An 18,323-nucleotide genomic window follows, 5' to 3' on the forward strand; every position below is an offset into this window, starting at 1 on the left:
GACCTGTCCCTCCCAGATAAAAAGCTGAAAAAATATTTTAATCTTCTACACACTCAACCTTTAGGCACTTTATGTTGACCTTCTATCTTTTGGGTCCCCCCAGACCTTTGCCAGCATGCCCTTCATGGTCTGAAAAGTTTTAAATGTTTCTTGACAGCTGATTTAAAAGTCAGCTGAGCCATTAATATCACCTGTATAGTGTTCAGCACAAAGGGTCAATGAGTCCAGGCATATGGGAACAAACATTTTTTATTTTATAATGCAAACTGCAACATAGGAATTATATTATTTGACCAAAGGAGCAGAAAAAGGTCATATACCCGTGGCAATGCAATCACACAATCTGTGTTAAATCTAAGTCCAACACGATATTTCATCCTAAACCATATAAAGGGAAAATCCACCCAAAAACAAAATGTACATTCCTTTGATGTCGGACAGTTCATTCTTTCTCCGTGAACATCAAGTCTCAGCCAGCACCATGAATTACAGATCCAGTGCTCATCTTACTTACCTCTGCAGACAGCGCAAAAGGGAAAACCTGACTTCATATTACAGTTAACTTTTAAGGGATATGGGCAAAATTCAGGTGCAAACGTGTGCAAGCTCAGACATTCAGTCATCACCTGACTTGTTTCCGATTAGATTTGTTGACAACTTTGAACTGAACCGAGTCTAATATCGTTTCATAAAGTGAATTCTTCAGGATTTAAGCTTCAAAAAGGCATCCTATCAAAGAACATCTAAGGACAAATGTAGCTCAGGTGAAAACTGAACTTCCATTAATCAGTTCAGTTATTGCTTAGATAAATAATATTTACTCTACAAGAGAAAAGTTTCACATTGTTTAGATGCATGTAAAAAACAAAAATGTTTTAAAATGTGATGTCAAATTGACGTTTTTGGTTGAAAAATATCCCTGGTTCTTCAAACATTTTTGCCATTGTGTACATCTGCATCAAGTCTTGGAAAGTTTCAGAAAGGGTTAGTTGGTTAGCTGAAAAACCAGCCACGAGACGAAAACAGTGACGGAAGTCTTTTTGTAATTCTGGTAAAAGTAAATAGCACCATGTTCACTAAGGGCAAGTCAGACAATAACTGGTGGTGTAGGGGGTGGCGGGTGGGGGCCACAGGGCACACAGAGTTCAGGTGTGCACTTAAGTGCTGCGGCAACAAAACTGCTGATCCTTCAAAGTCACGTTTTGGTCTTCATTCTCCTCGTTTGTAGTCTGGCTGTGTGCAGCTAATGCAAACATAGTCTTCACTCTCTGCCCGCTCTGCAGACAGTCCCACGCAGACCTGGTGGAACCACTGGTTGCAGCTGCCGTCACACTGGACCCAGTTTACCTGAAAAGCAGGACATTTTGTTTTTGTTTAAAATTTCTTTTAGTTCACTCATAGTATTACTTATTTGCGTAAAGCAGCAGTGCATAATTTAACATTGAAGCCATTGTAAGATGAGTTCACAATGCTTATTAAGATTCAGAAGACTCTGATTATTACAGTGTTAAGACATCTTGTGTTGCCAGGCAATATTACCACTCCACACACAGATAAGTGATTTATTTTATGCCAAGACAAGGAGGCAAAGAGGACATACAACAGCAACATAGCTCTAGTAAAGCAATACGGTTGTAACAGGTTGAAAAGAGCATTTCAACAAGAGCAACTAGGCATATGCCATGGAGAGGCACCCGCAGTGTTTTGGTAATTACTCAGAATCAAGGTCAATAATCAAGGGAGCAACAAACATCATTAACTGAAGCTTTAATTTGCAAACACAACAGTCAGTTAACATTCAGATCATGTTGAAGAAAGTACATAATAATAAAATGATAAAAAACGAACCTCGTCACCCTCTGGCTCTCGGCACCATGGTGCAGCACACAGCGAGTAGTCCTCCTCGGAGTCTGACTGAGAAGGGTCAGACCCTGTGTGCGTCGGAGAACTCGTCCTCTTGGTCTCTTCACTTCTCTCTTTGCTTTTCTTGCACTTCTTTTTACGGCACTTCTTGGCCTTCTCACTGTGCTGGGAGTCGGAGCTTTCCTTACGTCGCTTGGTCCTTTTGCTGGGCCCGTTCGGCGACTCTTTTTTGAGACTGGGGTCTCCATTCTGTGGTGAGACATGATAATTAAAATGAAAATAGTGGGACTGAGGAAATGCTGCACAGGTGCTAATCTTTGCTGCAACTTGCCATTACCTTGTTGTGATGGGGGCTCCCTCTCCGAGATTGTTCTGTGTGGTTCCCAGTGGGTGAGCTCTGTGTGGGCAGGGGGGCCAGTTTGTACAGCAGGTATCTGTACAGCTGCTCAGTCTCAGGCAGAGTGACCTGCAGCAGGAATCCCTCTACCATCAGCTCATCCAGCTCAGAACCAAGTCCTGTGACAATCAAAATAAGTTCAGAGGGTAAAATAAAAAAGGACAATGTTGACTGAATAAAAGCTTAAACACTGACCCTGGAGAGGAACAGACGGATGCTTGATATAAAAAGATGAACCATTTATTTCCTGAGTCAGGTGTGATGATATTCTGGGAACAGTTCTCACCTGAAACAACAAAGAACAATCAGTCTACAATGTCATTCCAGTAATGTCACCGAGTAAGAAAACGAGCCAAGTGAAGCATACAGACAAAACAACAGTCGAGGTGTATCTGTTCAAATATTTTTACAACGCGACTTCTCACTGACCGTCTTTGACACTTTCTCCAGAACTCCATCTGTGCAGGCCTGCTGTACTCTGTGCTGCCACCGCACTGTCCTCTCGATAAGAAAGCGCAGCGCATCTCCTTCTGGAAGTCGAACCCGAATCCTCTGCAGTGAAGCGAGCAGTGGCAGGACCTTGTCTAGAGGAGGTTTTCTCGACCGCTGACAAAGAGGACAAAGCCAGGCTTGGCCGTACTCCAGGTCTGAGGCTGCTTCCATGCAGCCACAGTGGAAAACCTCTCGACAAAGCTCACACTGCACCATGGCATCTGAAGGGGCCTTTTGGCAAACACAAACGCTAAGTGTGCTACAGTTTTCAGCAGGAAGAAGCCTGGACTCATTTGAAGCCCTAAGAGCTAACAACATCTCCATCTCCCTCTGGTGGACTTCAGCCAGAGTGGTCATCTGTGAGGAGAGACAAAAAAAAAGTAATTTAAATTAAAAATAACCCACAGACAGATAAATTGATGTTCCTTGAGTTACTGAAAAAATGAAAAAGGTTGAGTGCGTGTAATAATGCTGTACATTGTAGTCAATTTAATAACTTTTAACCTTAATTACTGCTCCCATTCCAAACATGAAGGAGAATATACAGTGACCTTCAGCTAACAAGAAACGCATAACGCCATTTTCAGCTGATTACACAGTTAAAATGAAGTTAAAACATAATAATGAACAGTATTTCTGCCAAAAGAGAGACATTAATTCTATACAAACATGAGATTAATCTTAATTTGAATATTAAAGTAGAAACATGTGACAGTCAAACACAGCTTTTAAATATTTACCAAAACAGGCCAGCATCTCAAATTTAAATAAACATTGTAGCTAAGGCCATCCTCAGTTAAAGAAAAGGCACTTTCTTTTTCAGTTTTGACAATATTAGATCAACACTCACAGCAGAAGCAGTGTCCTTGCTCTCAGAGAGCACTCTCTCAACGTCACACAGAGACTCCAGTTTTAATGAAGGTTTTTTAATGATCTGTGGAGCTTCTTTTGCTTTTTTAGATCTCGACCTCTGATGCCCGCTGCCTACATCACATCTTGGGCAAAGCACCTAAAAATGTGAAAGGAAACAAGTTCTTTGTTAATCATATCATAGAGAAAATCTTTAAAAAGAGTCACAAAGAAATCTCTGTTTACCTCCAGGAGAGAGAAAGTGGAGTTTTTCAGTAGGAATGTCTTTGCTGCGCTCTCCTTCCAGGCCTGAACATCACTGATGAGGGCCTCTAAACGACTCAGTGGGTCCAGCCTCACTGGAATGCCCTCTGCTCTGAGAACCAGCTCAGAGAGACTGTCCAACACAGGTATACGTCCTCCGAGCTACAAATATGGTCACACAAGATTACTTATCCACACACCACCACCTGGTGAAGTGTTAAATGCTGGGATCAAATGCTATAACTCAAACTCATAACCTTTACCTGCAGTGCTTCAGCTTCATGGAGCCACTTCTTGGCCTTGGTTACAACATCTTTCAGCTGGAGACAGTTGGGCAGATAAGCAGGGATGTTTTCTACTTCTTGTAGTGCTGCATCAAGTGTTTCTAAGCCGTGATATGGCCTGTGAAGTGACAATCATTTTAGTTCAGTACAGCATCAATTCATACATATAGGGGAAAACAATCCTACTTTATATTATCAGTAAAATGTACAGGACAGGCAACAATACCAACAGAATGTCATATTTTACTGAGAGCAGAGTTCTGTACAAACATCAAATATTAGATTGTCTCAAGTGCCTGATCCAGCAGAGTCTGGTGTTTTATAGTTCATAATATCTGTGGAGCCATTAGTGGGATAAGAACTGTCACAACACCATTATCCTGTTTATACTCCATGATCCAGCTCTAAACTGTCTGGAGTTGAAGCTGCTTTTATTTTTTCAGTTCACATCTGATATTGCCATTTAAAGAAGAGTGTGCATATACATATTTAAACTGCTGTCAGTAAAATCCTGTTCGAAAGCTCTATTTTGCAACAGCTATCACTGATCGACAGTCTCAGGGGTCTGACAGTAAATTGAGGAGGAGCCCAACAAGCTTTATCCAATCAGGAGCCAGAGTTCCTCAAAGAGGTGGGATCTTCTGCTCAAGAGGTTCGGCTGTTGGTGAATAACTGCCCCTCCATTGGCAAACATGATGTGCTCATGAGTTGACATAGGGAGCAGGAAGAGGGATCCCACAGCACCAACAGACAGGAAGTTAACTAAATGACAACATCACTGACCGCAGCTTTCAGTTTTGGAATACCGCCTTGACTGTATGTTAAGGTTACTGCACTAGAGATTTCAGCTTTTCAGGATTTCAAACTCAAGGGTCGATAAGGAGTAGGTGGACACTGTGCGAAATACAGCGGGGTCTGGGCGGGTTAGACCCCCTGAATAACATTCAAGAGCCCCTGAAAGCCTCTAATGCAAAATTTGAGGGGGGTCTAAACATGTTGCAGTGTAATGGGAAAGCATGTTTATTTTCCTAAAGATTGGGTATTTCGCACACTGTAGGTGGAGTATATGTAATCAATACTTATGCTGTAACTTTTGTCACTGGTTTCAGTTGATTCTTTAACTTAAGATGACATTAGGTTGACATATTAGTAATTGAATTCACTTAAACAATATTGATTCCCATGTATAAAAGAAAAAAAAGCACAAACAAAAGCTAAACTATGGAAACTGAAGAAAATACTTCAGGTCCAGTGCAGCTTTGTGTCCTCACCTGGCCTCGATAAGGCCGAGCACCTTTTCCTCCCACTGCTCAGACACTGTCAGCAGCTCCTGCAGACGAGCCATGGCCCTTTCCACAGAACTGTGAGGAGCCAGACCCACACCCTGGTCTATCAGCCTCCTCATGGTGTCCAGACAGAGGCTGTCGGGCCAGCTGCTGGCTTGCTGCACAGCCTCCAGCCAACGAGCCTGCTCCAGTCTCTCCCTCAGCAGGGGTAGCTGTGGCAGCTCCACGTCCAGGCCCAGACTCACATCCAGCAGGTTCTGCAGCTCCACTGGACTGGGGGACTCATCAGAGAGAAGACGGTCACTCCTCTGCTGGAAGTCATCCACCCGCATCAACAGGTCCTGGAGGTTACATTAAACACAAAGTCATTAGCAACATCTGAATAACTGGATCACGCATCTTCAAAAACCAATCACATTTATTCACATATATCACATATGTTTAAAGTTTTAAAACCATATAAAATCTCAACATTTGACCAATTTGAATAAGTCAAAAACAATCAATAACTTGTCCAACAGAAGTTAACTAACCTTCAGTAAAGGGGCTTGTCGGATAGTGCATGGCAGGCTGTCTAACTGTTGAACAAAAGACCTCAGCTCCTCCACAGTCAATTCGTTCTGGTTTTGAGACTTTCCTCCTCCAGATCGATACCTACACAGAGAAGAAGACTGCATTACAGACCGATTAAGGACAAAAGTCACAATGAAAAAACAGCAGTTATAATGATGATGTGATGTTGGCACCATGAAAATATTAGTGAGGCCACATCAAAGTACAGTAGAAAGCTGCCATTTGTAGAAAAGAAAGACTATAGAGGAAACATTAAGATTGCATAACTGATTTATCATCAATTAATATTGGATGTGAAACACAATGAACTTGGCTGATTATTATATGCATGTGTGTTGTGATCTATGTAGCAACCAAACAAGCTAAAGCTAAAGCATAAGCTTATTCTTGTTTCTGCAGTACCTCGTCTGTCTCTTCCCATTCAGGAGCTGTTGTGCCATCACAGCAACTTTATCAGCCTCTGTGGTGACTGTGCAGAGCTGATCCACGAGGCTGGTGGTTGGGAAGACCTTTGTTTCTGCCTGCTCCACCAAACTGTGAAGCTCTTCCAAACCTGAATAGAAAATAATTATTTTAAGTTTTCAGGAAACACATTTACTTAAAAAGACATGGTGATGCAACACAAATACAAGCAAATGAGAGTAGCACGTTTAAATAAAGCTCAGGGCATATTTGGCATCATTGTTTTTTTAGTATAGACATTTGTGTTTACCTCTTTTCTTGCTTCCATTCTTCTCCAGAATTTCCTTAACAGTACATAGCCACTCTTTATATGATTCTGCGCGCAGCGTCACTGACGACATTAGGCTGTGCAACTCCTCCAGTGTAAACTTGAAGCTACAGGAAAAGATGAAGCAAGACAATGAGTGGACTGTTATTGCCGTGTCATTTGCTTAGGTTCAACAGAAATATGTAAAATACACTTGGTTCTAAATGTACCTTGAATGAAACATATAGTACTATGTTGGTCATTACATTTGTTTTTAGCAATGTTATAATGACCATGTAGAATTATTATTTCTTGATTACTTAATTGGAACACATCCAGAAAATACAGGAAACATGCATGCAGTTTTAAAATAACATTAGTTTAAGCAAACATTACACTTGAACATTAACTCGACCCTGGCTCTCTTAATCCCTAATTAATGTGATTTGAAAAAACGGTGTCTGTCCTACTAGGTTTGTTCAAGACATACTTGAGCATCACAAAGACATGTACGAGTTTAACTTATTGACAGTTTGTCATGTTGACTGTAATGATGTGACTGAAAGATGGTTTTGTATATAAGCAATGATCACAGAATGACAGACAACAAAACTGGTGGTGTCTTCAGACATTTGCACAGTATTGTGCATGACAGCCTTTGTGTATTTTCATGAGAGCAGCTTTATTGTTCCTTTAACAAGCTGATTTTACAAACACTGTCTGGACATTTGAATGTTGCTGAAAACTATGTTGTAAGAGCAGTGATTACTTGCATAATATACATTGATTCCAGTCATTTAATGTCTTAAAAAGACAATGACGTTCAGATTTAAAGAGTATTATTTTGTCACCAGCTCAGCGGTATGAAGATATGGACTGATTTAAGGATGTCATTCAGTAAAACTTTATACAAGCAGCACTTCAGGCCCCTAAAGGGGCATCTTAATTCATGATTGCAGGCATAATAGCATGAGTAAAAAGATACAAAGATGCATTTTTAGTGGATGCGTTTACTGAAGACTCACTTGAGCTCAAGGCTGGTCTGAGGACACGAGCAGAGGTTCTGAGTGTGGTACAGACAAACCGTCTTGCCAGGACTACATGCGCAGGTGATGCCAGACAGGTAGCAGGTGGTCCAACACTTGCTGCACTGCCGCTGCTCATCTGGGAGGTTCTCATAATCAACTTGCCTCGATTGCATCACACCCTGGGGACATGAATTGACAATCATTAGGAGGTGCAGTGCAGACAATAGACTACTATACTATATATATATACACACTACACTATAACACTCCTTTCTTAAAAGGTAAACCAGCTTTGGCACGATATAATGAAGCCGAGTTTTGTTTAAATGAGTTCAGCTTTGCTCAATAGAGACTACATTTCTCATAATTTTACTATTTTATGTGAATTAATAAAAACAGACAGGCCTATTAAAAAGCTCACCAGTTTTTTAATCTTCTGTCTTAGATCTTCCTCTTCTTGGACCATGACGGTCATGTCCTTCTGCACCGCTGATGCTAGGTCAACATCCATCGTGTCTGCTTTTGAGGCCATGTTACAAGTCATCTCGTCATGTGAAAACACACAGTACCTGTTCAGCTGGCGATAGTGTGTCACACAGTTGCGGCCAATGGGCATCTGCAGAGAAAACATGAGGTCATTGTTATTTTATAGTCACATGAAGCTAACAATTGTAGTGTTTCTATTAAATTAGAACAAACGCATTATTCCTGAAACTTAAAAAGGAGAGAGATTAAATCGAACACTAAATATTTACCAAGAACACATTTCCTAGATGGTTCAAATGTTTAACCGATAACAGTAGAAATGATATCATACCCAGTCCATTGTAGTGAAGTTCACAGCTTCTGCAAAATTGAAGCCCTGGTTGAATCCACTGTGGTAAGCTCTGGGAAAAGTGATGACAAACTCTCCTGCACACTGGTTGGTGCGATAGATCTAGTCGAGAAAAGAGAAAAAGAATAAGAAATTGTTCACAAATGTTTTTTAAAAAGGTAATTTGGTTTGATTTATGGCACAGAGATTATATTTTTCTGTAATTAATAAATTCTGTACTCAAATTGATAAGAAAATATGTTTTGTTGTTACCGGGACTCCGTTGTTCATCAGTGTATTGGGATTCATGATGGTAACCAACTGGTGAAGGAGGTCTGGCTGGGACTCAAACAGCTCAGGAGCCAGTTTCTTCATGACAGACTCCAGGTGCCCTGCAGCAGAACCAGGAGCTCCATACCATGTCTTTGGCTCTCCCCTAAACATAAGCTTGTTGCCATTATTGAATTGTAATGGACTAAATCATTTAAACTGTAATATATTAGAGTTTGGTGAGGGCTCTTTACCAGTGCAGGTAGTTTATGGAGTAGCTCCAGTGGTCCTCAATGTGCCAGCAGAAGGAGGAGAAACACATTCCCACATACAGCCAGGGTAACTTCATCCCACAGATGTCTGCTGTAATGTGCGTAAGCACCGAAGCATCAAGCACAGGCATGTTGTTCAGGTTCCAGCCGCTGCTCAGGTAATGCTGCAGGTCAGAGACAGGAAGCAACACTCCAATTAACCACTCAGTCATAAACCACCTCAACACAGTACACCGAAAACAAACCAAATGAATAACAAAAAGTGTTTCTCATGTTGCTCATTTCCCAATTAAAAACCCACACTGCTTTTGGAAGCTTTTGTAGTGAATTTCAGTTTTTAATGAATGTAGGAAGGAATTGAGGATGGGACTGTTTAAGACAACATTATCTGCTGTGAAGTCACTATATTTTTAATATAATATATTAAAAATATAATGACTTTATATATAGTGATATATATTACATATATATGGTATTAGAGCAACACATGTTAGCATTTATGTTGAATAATTAACCGAGTGTGAAACAACCATAACAACAAATCACCACAACAGCAGACATTTTGTACCTCATCCTCAGGAGGGAGCTCAAAATGGCCGTTCTTCACAGGGAAACCACTCCCAAACTCCTTGGAGGCAATGTCTGCTCCGTACTCTACAGTGACATCCTCCTCAATTGTGCTGACTAAACGCCAGAACTCCTTCTCCACCAGCTCTGTGGGAACCATCTGGCAACACATACAATGCAAATTTAAACACCAAAACATATGGACTAGGACATTCTATGCATTTCTACACCAACTGCTACACATGTCCAAAGTGTGCTTGAATTGTTGAGACAAATACATAGAAACATTTGCTCTTTTAAGAATTAGGCTGGATACTTTTTTCTTTCATTTTCTCTGATTTGTAGCATACAAGGTTTGCTTTTGTTATCTCCCTGCCCTGCACCCACCCCAAACATCTGATAAGATAAAAATGGATTCCTCTTGGAAGTGTGTTATTGAAGAATTCCTTTGCTCAAAGAAGTCAAAGTCATAAAACCAAAATGGGGAGTCAAGAATCGTTTCCCTTTGAAAGTCGGCATCTATGTCTGGTCTAAGAAAACCTTTTTATAAAAATAGAATGATTCCACAGACTGGAGTATTTTCTGCATGCTCATTAAATGTAGGTCTAATAGCTGTAATCTATTTCAATAACATTTTTGTTGCCAGTGACACTGTGCTAGCGATGCCATCCTTGTGTTTACAGATTAGGATAAATAATGACAATATTAGAAAACTAGAATTATAATAGCATCTGTTAGGGCCATGTCATACTCCATTTCTTATGCATGTAAAAGCCTGTGGTTAGATTCATATTTAATGAGGGCCCTCATTTGTATTTCCTTGTATTCTGTAAATGCAGAGTTGTACGTGTGCGGGTACCGGTGGAATATCTCTCATAACCTCAAGCAAGTTTCCATGGTTTTCATCTTCTTCGTTGTCTCTTTGGACAAAACAAGAGTGTGCCATCAACTGGACAGGAAAGTGTTGTACTATAGGGAGCATGTGTTGTCGGTATGTATGGACACAGAATCAAACTGAAGGACCAACACAGATATGGGTGGATGACGAAATTTACTTTAGTTAGTGGTTTCCCAAAGGGAAATTCGTCAATTAACATCTGTTGTGAACTCACATGAACTGGCATGTTGAAATAATCAGACTTGAAGGAGTCGGCCATGTCTCCAAAACTTTGCAGGGTGTAGCTCCTGCCAGCCTGCTCAAAGCCAAAAGCGACAGGAGGTTTGCCACATTCCTGCGAGAGACAAAACACAGAATACCAATTAAAAACAAACAAGCATTCATACTAAATTTGTGAATATCAGATAGAAGCTTATTCTCTTGTTCCCAATTATGAGCTTGGCTGTGGGGTCTTCGCTCCCTCAGGGTGAAGGGTTTGCAGCTCACCTGAGCCAGACACCTGGGGCATCTCCAGTCGCCTTTGGGAATATCATGAAGGGGAGGAATCAGACAGAAGGTGTGATAACTGTCGTCACAGCCATCACACAACAGTAGACGGTCCTCAGCAGTCCCATTGTTACACACCTGGCACATATACTGGTCCACCTGAGGACAGAAAACAGCTGGAGCTGAACTCTTTTTTTCCATGTCATCACTAAAAGCAGAGTGGTGTATAATATGTTTTAGCACAAAAGAATAAACTCACTCTATTGTGGGGAGATTTTATCGCATTCAATTCAGTGTCTTCATATTCTGTTAGATCACCATCATGTTCATTGGGCTCCCGTTTCACCTTTGCGACTGCCATTCTCACTGAAAGACATTGATGACACTATGTAAATCTTTCCTTCATTTGAACCAAAACATTCTCTTTGTCTTCCTATACCAGTCAGCAACAGGTTTCCTTGTTCTTACCAGGCTCTGGTTTGGCAACATATGTTCCCATCCTCCTCCTGAGATTGGGACGTTTCTCACAGACTTCTCCTGGTTCAGTTTTAAAATAACTTCTCTGTCAGGATCACAGGTGGGTGTTGGAAAGAAAAAAATACAGAAATTAAATATCTTTTTATACAACTGGGTCAGCAATGAGGCAGCTTTGAACTAATGTGAGAAATGTGTCCCTTGTCCCTTTAAGTGAAAAAGGCCACAGCTGCAGTTTAAATTAAGGTCAGTTGGTCTTCATTCATGGTGACCACAGAATGTTACTGCCTCACAAAACAGCTCACAAACATCAGTGCAACTACTCTGTGGAAAACCTTTGGTGAATGTGTGGCAAAGATGTATGGATCCTAAAATGACAGGAGTGTCAATATCACAGTGCAGTGAAATGAAAAGATGGACTAACTTCAGATTTCATTCGCTTGGCACGGCGGGCGATGGTGCAGGTCTCCTGAGGCTGGACAGACTGGCGCTGCGGCAGGTCATGAGGGGTGTACTCCCTATCTTTAGTGTCATTGGTCAAGGTGGCCCTCTAGAGTCAGAAACCAGGAAACATCCTATTAACAAAGCTCGAATATCTGTTTAAAATTCAAATGAAGCTAATTTTTCCCCCCACTGAACTTAAACCAAATGGACAAAACGTGCACTCAAACAGTACAGACTGGACCACATTTTAAAGGAACTTGCTCCTTGAGAGGATGACATTATCATCATACATGAATGTAACCTAATAAAAGAGCCTTTGGTTTAGACATGGTATTTTGACTACATTATGTCTAATGCGTGTTGACAATGTTCTCTCACCATCTTAACAGAATCTGACCTCATCATCAGCCCCACTGCTGATTCTATAATATTCTCAAGACCAAATTATGGATGGGTATATACAAGTTAATAATAATAATAATAATAATAAGCTGAACACCTTGAAAAAAAAACACTGTAATGGATTGGATTATGCCTATAAATACCCAGCCATCTGTGAATGAGTGTAACTACTGCTGCTCTGCTGGGAAAAGAAAACATTTGTGACGTACGGACAGATTGGCTCCAGTCTGGAACAGGTTATATGGGTACAGGATCCTCTCGTAGTGTGTTCGCAGATGAGAGCCAATTGCCTTGCCTGGAGCAAAGCCCATCTTAACAGATATCCTTGTCCAGCGTCGCTCTCTGCAGACTGCATCGAATCCTCCTTCTTCATTCACCAGCTTAATAGAGAGAAAGATAAATATTTGTACAATATTTCTCATGGTGTATTCCATTTCCAATTAATGTGTAGAAAGCAGACACGTGTATATGATCAAACAAACATCAATCTTATGTGAACTGTTAAAGGCACTCTTCCTGGGCCCAAACCTATGAAAGTAGACTTTTCGTTTACCTTATTCAGCTGGTAAAGGTCCAATATTTTTCTTTCCACATGAGGAATTTTCAGAGTGCATCCTTGGAGCTCCCAGAATTTTGCCATTTGATCTAAGAAGTTGAGCTTCACTCTGGTCTGAGCCTAAAAAACAGAATCACACAAAGATTGGCAAGTTGTGCAATTAACTAGATGTTTTACCATTTACACACACGTTTGTACTTGTATGTTAAACGTAAACAATTACCTCCAATTCATTAAGCCGTTGTATTCGTGGTGTGAATTTCAGTCTGTCAACATCACAGGCAAATGGTGGCTGCCAATCCTGAGAGAATGATATAACTTTTGTTAAGTAAAATGAGACGAACCTTCGATGATCACATTTAAATGTCAGCATATCTAGTGTACTACATGGTACCTGTGTAAAAAACGACAACAACCAAGAGCCATTAATATACAATATCTCAATACGCAAGTCGTGGTGACTGTAGTTTAAAGCAAATGTTACTCAAACAGCAGAAATAAACGGTTTTTACTCAGGACTCTTCAGTGGCATATTTAGTTCCCTAAAACAACAGTCTATTAGCTTCAGACTTTTTAAACTCCTAAATTAGAACAATACATTAAAAAAAAGCAAATTACATGCATGTGGTATTGGTCTCAACATATGCTATTCAATGAACACATATTTAACTGTTTTCAACTAATTGAAACAAAATACAACAGGAGGAGGACTTGATTAAACAACAAAACAAGTCCTGTCAGCACACCCTGTCTGATCATCCACCAGTGCATTTCTTAAAGTAAAAGCCAACAGGAAGTATTTGTGCATTCAAACATGAAAGTGACTATTTTGCATTTGACAAAATGGCCGAACCAAACAAAACATGTAGCACACGAGCACTACAAGTTGATTCTCAGGTGAACTAATATGCATTTGTACATATCAAATAAACTGGGTGATAGTTACTGCACTCAGCAATATCAAAATCGCATTTTGCAATGTTTAAAAAAATTTCTTTAAAGGACAGCAAGTCTACACCTGTTGTAGGAAACGTTCTATATTAATAACTGATGACTAAAATGAATGCACGATTACCTCCAACAACATCAAATAACTTCCTGGACCTGTGTGATTGGAAAATGGAAAACACCAACACGCCTGATACTAATGCAATTGCACACTGTGATAAAACAAAACAACTCATGCACGACCACACAACTTCCTGCAACACCAGATAACAACACACTTATTTTGCCATGAGTGAGAAATTTACAAATTTTACAACTGGAAAGAACAACTGGTGAGATTGTGTCTTTGAGTTTGATACAAACTTGGTCATCTTGTTCAACAGGAGGCTGATCATATTGAAATAATCTATATAATTCATTATAAAACCAGCTGCACAAAACGACCTAAGTGCTATATAGCCAGAATCACAGAGAACTCTCATTTGCAACATGAGTTTAACAACCACTTTCCTCACACAAGAGCATTGTTGCATGTTCTCTTGATAGCACATATTTTGGCCTCTGCGTGTACGCTTTAAGCTTGAAAGAGGAACTCTGTCACAGATGAAAGCTTTTTTTTTTTTCTTAAACTCGGTAGTTGTTGATTTAACTTCACTCTTCACTGCAACATGTCTGAGTACATTTCGCACTGTACACTTGATTTTGATATCCTGGCATTTTATTTCACAGCTGTTACTTTGGAGAAACATCATTTCTTAGTGCATTTATAGGTAAACCTAACATCCCAAGAAACTCCATTACAATGAAAAGGGAATGTGCTAAGTATCATGTAAGTTATCTGGTGATCATCTGACCCAACTGGGCCTAGAAATTAGGCTGGCTACAATTCAAATATAACTTATCAAATTACTTGAAAAGCACAAAGACAAACTGTTCATTTGTTTAAGTCAGAAATATCTTGTTACTGTTAGACTAACAGCATATAATGGACAGGCTGTTTTTACTTCCTGGGTTGAAACTATGAGTAGCTGAATTAACATCATATAATCATCTGTAGACAAAGCCGAGTTGAAAGTGCCGAAACCCTTGACCACAAATGTCTGATGACAACGGGAAAACAATCATTTTGAAAACATGCAGATCTGCACTGGGTTTTCTGGCCACTCCACAAGCACAAGACTGACAACAACATTAACGATTACAAGCACAAGTTTATTCCATCATGACTTGCCCTTAACTGGTGAGACCATGGACAGCCATAATGTTCTCCTCGATGTTAGTAGTAGAACATTCACACTACAGACTACAGATGTTTGTCAGTAACCTTTGCAAAATCCCCGCAGGAAATACTGACCACATACAGTGCACCCAAAAGTCACTGATGAAAAACAGGTTGCGGTGCAATGGCTTTTTACTTTCTAAAACACTATCTTTTCAAACCATTCACATAGAAGAAAAACTTAGAGAAAGAAAACAAAGAAACAGAGATTACCAGGCCAGATCCTATCTTTAAAAACACAGGATGTTATATGCATGTGCTTTTGCCACACAAGCCCCAAGTATGTCCAACACTATCCTGCCTTGGTTCTCTCAAGAATTCAGTTTTGAGGTCATTTATTGGTTTGTTTGTCCTACATAGAAGCCTCAAGTCAAATTTTGCTTTGAAGGTTCAGTAAAAAACTAATTTTGCATGACAAAGGACTGTAGATAATGGTGCGCACACAAGGTAGACCAAACAGTCTTTTTCTATCTATTTTAAACACCAGCCAAGTTTCAATTAACACATTTATACACTTTAATTAGTTAGCCTGCAGCTTTTTCAGCTCTACCTAAAAATAACATTGCTTTTACAAACCCATCATTGTGGTCATCAAAGGTTTAATTGTATGTGAACAGGTAGTGCCACAAACTTGTCTACCAATACATTTCTGAATGATAAGATTAAAAAAATTAAAATAAAATAAATAAGGGTTTCTTTAAAAAAAAAATGTTCATGATTAATGTCAGGGTTGAAAACGGGTCAAAGCAACATTTTTGTAGTGGATTTATACCAGTCACTAGGCTTAACCCTGCCTGCAACCATTTTTGATGACATCTCAGACCCTCATACCCCTGCCCTTCCTGACGAACCATGCAAATGTGTTTGTTTTTTTTCTATTTCCTGATTTCTTCAACAGATGTCATTCATCCAATACTGAAACAAAAACAATGTCCAGCCTGTATCTTGACGTATTTAGAGTGACAAAGGATATCTACCATCATCTAGGATGTCAGTCATGATCATGATAATAATTATTTAATCAAAATGTTTCCATCCGATTTGCGTACAAGCTTGGACACACCCTTGAACGCCCTCTTCTCACACAGTGTATAAGAGAATAAGGCCAATGCAATATTAAACTGTGACCTTTGGGATCGCGGGGTGGAAATCTGTAATTATGTCATCTTCTTTGTGTGCTGTAACACCTCAGATTTGGACTCCTGTGACGTTATGGAGGTTTGCATTAGAGCAGGGCTCCCCCTTCTTCATTAGAAAAATAAAATGTTCCAAGAGTTGTTCCCATAACGTTAAGATAACGACGCGAAAAATATGAGCAAACGCATTTAAGAAGCAAACATTTTGAAAACTACAAACAGAAGCGTATGTCCATTCAGCTCAGCGTCGGAGCGACTCCATCTCTCCATAAACAGTTGGTCACCGAGCACGTAGGTGGCGTTAATGTCCGACAACTGCAGCTTTGAACGGGCCTTATTCACGATGACGAGGCTTCCACCTCGCACTAGCTAAACATCGTTCCAATTCTACTGGAAAACTCACACCATAACTCCACAATAACTTGATATTTTTAAAGACTGGTGGTTATTATTTTTTTGAGCCATTTCCGTGTGCCAACTCCAGGAAGCATTTCATTATGCGCAAACAACCATTATGCCCTGATAGTCATTGTTGTTGATTGGATTATTTCATGTTGCACGCTAATATTTTATTACAACTATGGTGGTGCAGTGGTCTTTTAATCTATATATTGTTTTATTATTACGTTTGTATTGTTTTATGAACCTCCCCGAAGTATCCTTGTTAAAATGTGTTAAAATAAAGTGCATGTCCTTGTATGACACTTTTAATTCCTCAATCGCATTGGTTCTTTTTTTTGTACAGCTACGGTGTTTATACTTATATATCACTCACTATTTTATGCATATTCTTGGTATAGCTATGAAGAGTATGTCTTTAAAAAAATATCTTATTGAATTTCACTCATAATTCTATATTTTATATTTTAATTTACATTTTAATAATTTGTTATGAGACCGACCCCTTGTTGCTAAAACTCAAACAATGCACTAGTTTTTTGTACCCATAAAGTACATCTCTGTGTACAGCCACGTACAGTTAGTTATATTTACATACAGGCAAACTTCAGCGTTCGGATTATTTATAGAAACCGTGGCTTTATAGATGAACGTTACGAACAGCGTTACGTCTAAATGTTTGGGATCAATAGAACTTGATTTCCTCCGTTTCTTTTACTTTTCTTCCTCTTCCTCAACTATAACAACCCCAACAAACACTCCAGAGGCTCGGGCTAGCAGCTAGGTGACAATTCCACTCAGAGCCGCAATCCGCCATGTTGAAGCCTGTCTAAAAAAACACATTCACACACAACTTTGTCTGCTAAATGGTCCACGGCAGCAGACTCTCCACACGGAACGAAAACGAAGCAGAAACAACAAAAAAGACAGCTTAACTGTCAATATGTGGGAACACTCACTGGCGGCGGGCGGATCTTGCAGATGCCAGTTTTCTCCGCAATGGGTCGTATTTTGTTGATGTACGCAAAAGGGTCGGCGAATTCCTCCCAGCTGGGCTCAAAAACAGGGCACTCCGGGGGAGGAATGAACTCATTCAGCTGCGGCTGACTCATCGTTGCATCTTTGTTGGGTGAATGTCGCTTCGTGTATTTTTTTCGACGACGCCGAAAATGTGTGGTGCCTGGCTGGAGGTTTTGTGTTTCTCAGTTCATGCCCACTCTCTCCACTCCTTTGAACTCAAAGACGAATTATCTAGTTGTTGGGAGACGAGAGGGTGACAGCCAGAGATCGTACTACTCCGCCTCAAAAAGTAGACACCCACAAAATATTATAAATACTAGGCTCTTGCGCTCAGCTTCCGTGTTGCCTCGTCCCACGCAAAATGCCCACATCAAGCCAATATTTCACATGATTAAAATAGTGTGTGTAGTTTATGTTTTAATAATCCGACTCGGCTCAAGTGGTGCGTGTTCGTGTCTGTTTGAAAGAGTTAAATGCCTGACAGAGTTCAGTGAAACGCCTTCAACGTCATTTCAGTTCACTTTAATGGGACACAACCTTAACACACACAGTTTGTTCACATGCTTTTAACACTTTATGCGTGCATACGCTTTAGATGAGGATTAACACTATA

The 18,323-nt window shown here is 40.1% G+C and overlaps 1 protein-coding gene across 1 annotated transcript; it reads right to left on the reverse strand.

The window, feature by feature from the left end:
• Positions 1 to 301: 301 nt before the first annotated feature.
• kdm5ba (lysine demethylase 5Ba) lies at positions 302 to 17,896 on the reverse strand. The gene is made up of 27 exons (XM_083887507.1): positions 17,650 to 17,896; positions 13,152 to 13,229; positions 12,926 to 13,048; positions 12,582 to 12,752; positions 11,951 to 12,076; positions 11,521 to 11,614; positions 11,312 to 11,418; positions 11,053 to 11,211; positions 10,781 to 10,900; positions 9,670 to 9,828; positions 9,084 to 9,265; positions 8,833 to 8,995; positions 8,563 to 8,682; positions 8,167 to 8,361; positions 7,743 to 7,924; positions 6,721 to 6,845; positions 6,411 to 6,561; positions 5,969 to 6,089; positions 5,421 to 5,776; positions 4,129 to 4,267; positions 3,848 to 4,027; positions 3,603 to 3,761; positions 2,690 to 3,109; positions 2,456 to 2,546; positions 2,201 to 2,379; positions 1,849 to 2,112; positions 302 to 1,347 (listed from the first exon to the last, which is right to left on the reverse strand). Exons 1-27 carry the CDS (start codon positions 17,800 to 17,802, stop codon positions 1,210 to 1,212), a joined length of 4,455 nt encoding a protein of 1,484 aa, XP_083743633.1. The 5' UTR covers positions 17,803 to 17,896; the 3' UTR covers positions 302 to 1,209.
• Between the last annotated feature and the right edge of the window lie 427 nt (positions 17,897 to 18,323).

Source organism: Microchirus variegatus (genome assembly GCF_963457635.1).
Source record: "Microchirus variegatus genome assembly, chromosome: 4".
In the NCBI taxonomy this organism is placed as follows: Eukaryota; Metazoa; Chordata; class Actinopteri; order Pleuronectiformes; family Soleidae; genus Microchirus; species Microchirus variegatus.